We start from the raw sequence: 10041 nt of genomic DNA, 5'->3' as shown, positions 1-10041 counted from the left end.
CTGCATACACCAGTGATTTACATGATCAAAGGAAACCTTTCCTTATATAAACACACCAACGGAGGCAGAAAATGAATAATTAGCCTATCACGTAAATACTCAAATTTCATATTTTTATACAAAAACTGTCTTTTGTTTTTACATTTGCAATATATGTCTGAACCTGGTGTTCTGTGTTGGATTGTCTCAGTCCAAAAAAAAGCACCCAATTTTGAAAGAGTGTTAACTACCTATTGCAGTAGTTCCTGTGTAAAATTCATCCACCAGCTGTGATGTTTTTTAAAAGTATTTAAAAAAAGAATTGAATTATTTTACAAATATTTAAATACAAAATCAGCATGCGCATCCCAATAGATGCACATATCTCAGCCACACACCAGGATTGTCCTACTCACATTCTTCAGTTTGGTGGCATCATTGACTTCCTGTTTACCGATAAAGACATTGAGATCTAACTTGTGAGCTAAATTAGAACATAGTAAATCAGTTAACTTTTTGCGAAAACTGCTCACAAATGTAACCAATGATCAACATACTGTATTCGTGTCGTTGAGGAATTTTCCGTTGAAGTAAAGACTTTCAAACATTGTCGACTGGACTAAAAATGTGATGATTTTGGGGTTTGAAAAATGGCGCAATTGTAATCAGGAAGAACAGAACGAGGCACTGACACTGTAGAAGAAGAAACAGCTAAATCTAACCGCTTTGTCCGAGGATTACTCAAAACATTGAACATGGTCCAAACTTAAAGAATGTCAATTTTGATGATATGTCTTAAGTTGAAGATATCACTGAAAAATGTAACGAGTAACACACTCAAACGACCCAGTCCAGTCGAGGATGTCTGAAAGTTTTCACTCTCATATCCAATACTGCACACACAGTGATAGCTTACAGTTCTAATGCAACTATTACATAGTAACTACTATTGTGTCACTCGGCAAGAAAATAAAATTAGGTTTATGGAGTGCAGTTCATTGTTTAATTTGTGAGCGGTTCTTATGTCCAAGAGTCGCACACATACCTTAAAATTGTTTTCTAAAGAGCAGCTGACCTATGAGTGGTACCTTTATCAACTGAGGAGAATAGAAACCAGAGGAGGTTTGTCCATAAATATGTCTTTTATAAACACAAAGGAAGGGGCAGCTCAGGATAAAACACACACCCGAACCATTTAAGTCCATGTCACGCCATAACGGCTTAATTCTGTGTACTTTCCACAATGTAGTACACTATGATTCCGATAACGATGGCTCCCACTGCGATCCCGACAGCCATACAAATGATCTTCATCTTGTTGTTTTCCCATTGTTTCTGCTGCTTCACCTTCACGGTCTTCTTCTCAAAGGCTTTACTCTGGAAAAGAAACACAATAATGTTTTTGTAATTGCACAAGTACATTTTGTTAATGTAGACAGACACAACGTATTCATGCAGGGCTACCACACAATGGCCTCTATAGGACTTATAGCGGGCAACAATAGTTTCATATTTTACTGTTGTTAAAGGAAACTGTTGCAATATTGTTTTTCCCTCAACAACAATGTACCACAATTAACACACTTTGGTCTGGACGTCCGCCGTAGTTCCTCAATTGGTTTCTCTTGTTTATCTACTGCTAATTTTAGTTGATGGTCTTTTTATAGCCTCTACAAAAACACCAACTTTTCCTATTTGCTTCCCTTGAGCTGCTGTGTGATGTAAGACGTCCCGTACGTGGGAAAGGGGTGACCCAGAATTTGACCCGGATGGATTTTGGCCCAGTGGCACGTCCTGGACCCTCTCTGTTGTACCCAGCTCCTCTTTCTTCATCGTAGGAAACAATAAGAAATACCTTTCCCAAAATATCCCCAATCAGGATGTAAAATTGTTACATATGTTTTCCCTCACCGCTCCACCTACGAGTATTTATAGGCAGCAAAAATGACATTTCCCAGTTCGCATCCCCAGACGCTGCTTTGTGGCATGTGTTACATAAGTTAAGCACATCCGTTTGGCCTAAATATAGTTGCACACAGAACACTGCCCATCATTTTTACCCTATAACCAATTCATTGTCCTTAGTCAACATAAAGTCAACATTTAAGCTTGGACACCAGGTTTAACTTTAGAGCTGACTGTTTCTCCTTCGTATCACTCAGTAGTAGCTTGTTGTCGACCACTCTGAAGTAGCAAAATTAAGAATTAGCAAAGGCTTTGCTTTTGTCTCTCTTAACTTAGAAAGGAGGTATTATGCTATTTTTTTGCAGGTAATTAATTATCTCAAACACATCTTTATCACTGTTACCATATTAATGTAAAACAGCTAAAACAAAATCCAGTATTTCCATTTCCTGATCCTCCACACGAATAAGCCCCCCCCCCCCCCCCCCCCCCTTTTGGGAGGTGTTGCCGCAACTATCGATGCACCGGCCCGATACTGGCATCGGTTAGAGGAGCCGATACTGGAAAAATTACGATATTGGGTATCAGCTACAAATATCCAACACTGAACTGATACCTGTTTTGGCTCTCGCTGCTTTAAAAATACAACTTTCACCGACTAAATCTCAGTAAATTTGGACATGCTGCATCTCAGTTTGAAGCTTGGAACTAGGGGAATCCGATCACTGAGTTAGCAAAAATGCCGCGCAAAATGCTAGCAACAGCATGCTAATGCTAACATCAACTAATCAAAGCTGGGACAGAAATTATGATTGGATCAGCTAATAAAGTAAAGCAGCCCAGTGCTGGAGCGGCCAAGTGTTTGTATTATAGTTCATGAAATGCTGTTAAAGAGTAACTGATCTGACACATTAATGCACAAGTTATAATGATCAGATCACTTTATGTGAGTTGTTTATATCAATGTAACCTAGCCTGATACCCAAAGATGTTTGGTGTAGAAAAGTCCAGTGATCTTTGTGTGAATCCATAAGTTTAAGACAAGATAAGATAAGATGATTGACTTTATTGATCTCACAGATAGAGAAATTGCATTCGATGAGAGAGCATCCGGCAGCAACACCCATTCAGTGCGCACCACTCTTTTTTTTCTTTTGGTGAAAGATCATTAATAATAGATAGTTTACCTGTAACATCTCATTTGCAAGAAAAGATCAGACTTTATTGATCTGACACTGGAGATTAAAGGAGCATTGACTTTTTCTCTAACTTTAAGACTTTAAGAATGTCTCTTGGTATCGGTTAATATCAGATATTGGCAGATACTCAAACCCACAGTATCGGTATCGGAAGCAAAAAACTGGATCGCCATCTCTATCTAAATATTGCACATTTTATCAAATGCTATAAAACCCAAGTAAGAATTTTCATCAGCCCAATCTGTTTCTATGCCGATCAATCCGCCCCCAGTGCTCACCTTTAGCAGCAGGTTGTCGGCCCGCTCCTCCAGGTCGCTGATTTTTCCTGCTCTCTCGTCGGCCTTGTTTAAATTGTCCAACATGATGACTTTGACCTCCTCCACATCCGCTTGGGTCTTCTGCAGGCGACTCTTCCCATCCTCCTGTGAAAAACAGAAGATTCACAAACAAGGGATTAGTCTGAATAAGAAATAAAGAGGTAAGTATTGGTTTTACTGGCAGAGATCTACGTAAATAGGTTTTGGGGTAAATAGATTAGTTCAATCCCTGTGAAAGTCACCTACAGCAGGAGTCCTATTGTCCTTTGGTTTTCACTAATTTAAGAAAAAACTATTGGTTTCACAGAAATTTTGGAAAATAAATAGCCAGGATTCAGAAGATTGTTTTTCACTTTTAAGTGTCTTGGTTTCTTTTCACCTACATCATTCAATCACCTATACAAGTTCTTCATGAATGCAATAATGAGATGTAAAAACTAGTCCCTTTAGGTGCTCAGTTTGCCAAGCTTAACAGGAATAGACAAATGTTCTCCTTGATGTTCATTGTGAGAGGCAGGAGCGTAAAGCGTTTATACATGACCGCTTACTGAACACACAATAAGTGGCTTTTTTGACTATAAATGGTGGTTTGTTTTTCTCTCAAAGATATGCAAAAAAACACTGCGATAACACAGTTTCATTGACTTGGAATTTATAGACTATTGTACACCCTTTCCTCCGCTCAATCAGTCATAGCAGCACATCCAGAACAAGCTTGACTTCCTTGCAGATTTTCACCACTGTACGTTGTGCTGTAGCCAATTCATTATGAGTGAGTCAAAAAGTATTACTTTTATTGAGCGGTAAGTTATATTTCGTATGATGTTCTTTACAAAGTATCTATCGGAACCACAGACAGATAGATAGATAGATAGATAGATAGATAGATAGATAGATAGATAGATAGATAGATAGATAGATAGATAGATAGATAGATAGATAGATAGATAGATAGATAGATAGATAGATAGATAGATAGATAGATAGATAGATAGATAGATAGATAGATAGATAGATAGATAGATAGATAGATAGATAGATAGATAGATAGATAGGAAGCAATAGTGAGAATGAAAACAGAAACAGGTGTCAGTGATGAAACTAGAGGGAGGTCGAACAGGTTTTTCTGCTCCGCTCTGTCCGCCTGTCGCTTGTGTCTGCTGTAACAACAATCCAAGCGTTCACAGCCACGTGACCAAGGACAAGTCTCTGCAGGAGGAGACTCACGCAGAGACGCCGGACCAACAAGGACACTTTGTTTTTCAAAGGTTCTGCCACTCCGTGCGTGCAAGAAAACTAGACATGAAATGAAATCCTTTGCCTAGTTACTTAAAGCGGTTTTACGTTGGAGTTATGTGGTTCTGAACTTCCGTCATGACAAACCACAATACTGTGTTGGCACTGTGCTAAGTGTGTTATCCAGGAACTGTATGTGCCTCTTCTTAATGGCAGGTGGCCAGTGCTCCACTGACCCACAGTCCAACCGATCACACCAAGACATTAGATCAGGGATGGGCAATGTCAGGCCAGTGCCAGGGGACCAAATCCGACCCTCCAGTGTAGACCCTCTGGCCCAAGAGCAATCTCTGCTCGTCATTGGGACTTCGTAATCATTGGCCATTTCCTTGGTAGAAACAGCTCCTAGTTTCGCTAGTTTCGTTGGGACAATGGGAGATTTTTGTGTGTTGAATGATGCTTGAAGAAAGCCTTTGTGTTTGTGTGACCTGAGGTTTGTATAAAAGCTCTGTCTAAGTTCATGAATGAGCTACATGTATTTCTTGTATTGCTGGGTTGCAGGTGACATCACAGCATTCTAAAGGCCTATACTATTATATAGAGGAAAAATTGCTTTGTCTTTGAGGAAATTTTTGGTCTTGCACAGAGAGATCATGGACTGATATTAATGATCATTTTTCTAATCCATACATTTTCTTTTTAGCTACGACTTGTGGAAGTGTAATGCTGCAACCCAGCATTTCATGTATTCTTCACCTCATTAGGTCATACATAATGCACAACACTGTCATTTGTAGAAAACTGTGCTTTGCTTTTTGCTACAATTGTGAGGTACTGTATGGCCCTTGGTGTTTTAGTAATGAAGAAAATTGTCCATCCACGACACAAACTTGCCTACCCCTGCATTGGATTATATACAGTAGTAAACAGCTGGTGTTGCTATAGACATTACTCACGACTACTCAAAAATACTTTTTCTTATTCTAATTGGAGCTTATAAGCCTATACTTTTCTTTAACTTTACTAGGAAAAGAGTGATTTATTTCGCAATCGCAAACATGCCAATATAGATTAATTGTCATTTTCAAAGTCTTATCATGCAGCGTTTTTTATAACTTTATCAAACAGCTATCAGCCCCAGATAAGGTTTTTCATTGATTCTTAGTATGTTGTAAATCTCTGTACTTTCCCATAAGACTTCACCAGAATCAAGCTAGTTACTGAATAAACAAGGAGGCTCTCATAACCTACTCTGATAAAAGGTGTGTTTGTTTGCCTCTCCTTGACCTCAGCCCGATGACCCCTGTGCACCAGGAAGCCAGAGTCTCGCTTCGACAACGCCAGGAAACGCCTTGACACCCTTCATATTCCTGTCACTTCCTCAACGCCCCTGAAAATAGTCCTGTTTTTAGTCCGACGCTCAAGGTCCAAGTCAGGTCTAAACTTGGGCCAAACAAGATCTGGGGCTGGAGTCCTGGGCGAGTCTAGTCTCGAGTCTCATCAAAAGAACGAGAACCAAAACTTCAGAAGATGGTGAAACACATGGAGTGGCCACCGCAGGACATTTTAAAGGTTCCTGTGCTGTAAATGTAAACGCCAACTATCAAGCAATCGTGAGTGTCTATGGATGGTAGAAGAGGATCCAAGAAGCTGGGTGTACACCTCCATGCTATAGAAAAATAAAGTTTCAGTCCTGCTGGTACTAAATATACATCAACAACTGGTATCGAATGTAAAAAGTAGCTTTGTTTGAGGGATTCTTGACCATCATCTTTCTGTTTTCTAGTTTACGATGTGTTTAAGAGTATTTAAAAGGGTGTGTAAATCGTGCTTGTGTGGTTGATCACATTTCTACAATTACAGTAGTTATTTTCTGCATGTTTTTGTGCACTCAGAGGAAGACCACACTTGTGTTCACACTTGCCAGAACAACTGCATGTCTTCACATGTTTCTAATGTTTTGTTGTTGGTGTTTTAACCAAGAATGTCTTCGTTAATTGAGATGTTTAGTATATTGTGCAGCTAGTTTCCACTTTTGATTTATCTTTAATAATATGTTGTTTGAATTGAGCAGCAGGAATAATTGGAATCGAACTGAAATTGCCATTTGAATGATGGCAGCTAATGAGGAAATATAATGTGTTCTGCAAAGAACTACTGTGATCCTGTCTGTATCTCTTGTATAGGTCTTCTTAAAATCTGCCAACCTGGTTCCAGACTCATTGGTGCGTTTGTAGACACAGCTGCCCTGAGGTAGACTGACGGGAGCAAGGCTGCCATCAGCCCCTCCACAACCACTCCCTCACATGTTACATTCATACTGTACATGGTGAGGTGTCTTTCCCAAAGACACAACGAAGAGACATATGGCGCTACAACAGCGTTAGCGCAGATGAGAGTGACATCTGTGTGCAAACGAACGGAAAGAAGGGGTCGACTGTGGAGTGGTCTGCCTGCTTCTTCCCCTTTTCTCTGCTCATCTTTACATTAACATCGTGCGCTGCCTCATGTACTTCATGTACAAAACACTGGCACGTGCAGCAAACCCCTGCTCACTCACCGCTGCCTCACAACCTGACCGTTGTACATAACATTGGCATTGGCCATAGGTGTCACTTACTGCTTTTGTCTGGAGCTGAAGATTTCACAGAGCGCACCTCGTGAGTGCGAAAGTCTAGTCTAAAGCCTGCATTTAGAAACACATGATTGGGCACCTTGAGATCAAAAATGCTTTTTACCCCATTTACAAGGGTGTTCTGGTCAAGACATCCCCGTAAAAGTTTTGAAAAACATGCACATTGAACTGTATCTTGATATAAAAAACAACAATAGCAAATATTTGTAAGTGCAGTTGGAAACGTCACAATATATTTAGTTTAATAGCTAGAGAAAGGCTTAAATGTAGAAGTGATAGTGTCATGCACTTGTTAAACCTCTATATCGCTCTCAGTTCCTCAAAAGTGGCGTCCCGGTCTTAATGAAACCAGGGGCCGTGTGCCAGTTGGCCCGATGTGGCGTGGCAAACACTTGAACAATGGTGTGTTTAAAATTCACCCAGAGACGTCAGACACAGGAAGAGCTGCCCAGGCCAAATCCTCTCCTTCCTTCCTGTCCTCCCTCTGTCCCTGAAGCACCGTTTTTGATAATATTTCTGAAGACATACCTGCAAACCAGCTGTGCACCTGGATTGTGGCCTTGAATGCAAATGTCTTCTGTTAAAGTGGGTAATTAAGGTTCAAAAACATCAATCTGTCAACATAGCGACTGGGCTGGTCAGGAGTTTGGATTGGCCCATGCATTTGGCCCATCCTTCAAAGCCACTGGGGCGGTCTGAAAGGAGCAGTGCCCGGGTTAGATCTTGGTTTATGATCAGCATTGACCTGCAGTGCGTGTTTTGGTTTGATGGGACAAACTGGAGCGCACGCAATAAATCAGTGACAATCTAGATTCAGTCTGAGGCAGACAACAAGACGTGATGAGTTTTCTGTCAATGCATTTTGTGTTATAACACTGTATTACTTTTATTTGCAACAATTACTGACACCATGAGTGAAGGAAGTCAAATCCTTTATCCCCACAATCTGTCCCGGATGTAGAATTACACTTGGATTTGATTGACTTTTACCCGTGGAAAAGACGTTAGTGGTATATTTGGTAAGAGGTTGCCAGTAAAAAAAAAGAAAGTTACTTTTTAATCAACCTGTCTCTAATAACCTAATCTATAGTTGACAACAGCAGTGAAGTCAGTGATATTAATCATAGGTTCCCAACAGAGGTGATTAGCACATTTGCTGTACTTTAGGGCTGCAACTAACTATTATTTTGGTAATCAATTAATCTACCGATTATTTTTACGATTAATCGACTGGCTGTGAATGGTGTATGAATTTTTTATTTTTTTAATCACATAACGCTAAAGTGCCGCTGCTTGAGGACATGTTGATGGAGTAAAGTTAAAGTGAATGTTTGTTGGAGGCTCTTTCTGCTTCTGATTGGATCACACACAGACATATATTGATAAAATGTTCAATGTACAAAACACTACAGCCCTACTGTACTTGACTAACTTTTAGTGTACTCATTAGTTACATCATTCAGTGTTTTTTTTTTTTTTTAGCTTTTTAACTACTTGACTAATATATAATTAAGTATCTTTAATCTTACTTAAAGTGCATTATGACACTTTAGACACATTCTTTGCTCAAACATAGTTAACTCAACTACATTTAGGATTTTGCTAAAGATTGTACCCAGCTTTCTTTAGTTTGGCCATTTGTTGTGATGTTTATAGTTTCACTTCCTTATTGGACACCGACAGGAAGTGACATAGAAGAAGCACAACAATTATAAAGTGATTAGGGAAATGAGTCAAACTTGCTATGGAACTTTACCTCTGTCTATGTCACTTCCTGTTAAAAATAAAATAAGTTTTCTGCCCGGCATTTTTTCATTCAAGAATATTGCTTCACTGAAATAAAATCATAAATATGCAACTGAGGAAATGTTTACGATTTCCACATTAATACAAGCTTAACTTTTTCTCCGAGTACTGTATTTTGGCTACTCTCCTCTGGTTCCCAATCATTTAATTTAGGCTATCTTACTGATAATACGCATAAACAATATTGCTAATCAAATTCAAACATAATTTCTCCCAAAAATTGAATTATAGTTGCTGTTAATGAAGTTAGTTCCCCACAGAAATGAGATGAATGTTTATTTCTGTTGAGCCAGCTCTGGTATGACCTACAATTAGGACTTTGCCCCCTCACTGACTTTACCTGTTCTACACCTGCCGATCGCAACACAAAGCACGACCTATTTCTACATGTTTTATTTTCTTTAGGAGTAATAGCGGTGTAATAACGTAGCACAGCGTGTATAATAATGTCCTTAGGAAGCAGAGTTTGCTCACCATGACTGCTGTTCCGTGCTGAAGTCTGCGCGAGTGTCACCGGATCCACTGCATTGACTTGTTGCAACGTGAAGCACTTTCTCAAGCGACTTCAAAACAGCTGCAAAACTTCTTCTTTTTTGTGGTTTTCAGCGCAGCACCTGGAGACGATCGAGTGCGTTTTGTTTGCACCGGTTTCCGCTCAGTTTTCTGCCTCTTCTTGTGCGTCTTTCCCCCTCTCTCTCTCTCTCGCTCCTGTCACTTTCACTCTTTGCGCAGCAGTGACTTTGCTCGGACTGAGGAGAGCGTGGCATTCACGGCGCGTGCGGAAACTTTAAGATTGGGAAACTCGACCATCGCCCCTCCTACTTGCATTAGAGTGTTGTTTTTCTTTGGTGTGATGCATTCAAATAAAAATGCAGACTTGCCACATTTGTATTGAGTACATTTTGCGTTTTATTATGTTTCAAATTTGGGAATGTTTTAAAGGTCATATGACACGTTAGATCAT

General features: G+C 39.7%; 1 protein-coding gene across 1 annotated transcript; it reads right to left on the bottom strand.

The window, feature by feature from the left end:
• Positions 1-815: 815 nt before the first annotated feature.
• Positions 816-9821, bottom strand: vamp5 (vesicle-associated membrane protein 5). Its single transcript, XM_079579967.1, has 3 exons — positions 9552-9821; positions 3362-3505; positions 816-1356 (listed from the first exon to the last, which is right to left on the bottom strand). Exons 1-3 carry the CDS (start codon positions 9552-9554, stop codon positions 1201-1203), a joined length of 303 nt encoding a protein of 100 aa, XP_079436093.1. The 5' UTR covers positions 9555-9821; the 3' UTR covers positions 816-1200.
• Positions 9822-10041: the final 220 nt, after the last annotated feature.

The sequence above is a fragment of the Gobius niger genome (genome assembly GCF_951799975.1).
Source record: "Gobius niger genome assembly, chromosome: 1".
Taxonomy (NCBI): domain Eukaryota; kingdom Metazoa; phylum Chordata; class Actinopteri; order Gobiiformes; family Gobiidae; genus Gobius; species Gobius niger.
This window is presented reverse-complemented; position numbering and strand designations above follow the sequence as displayed.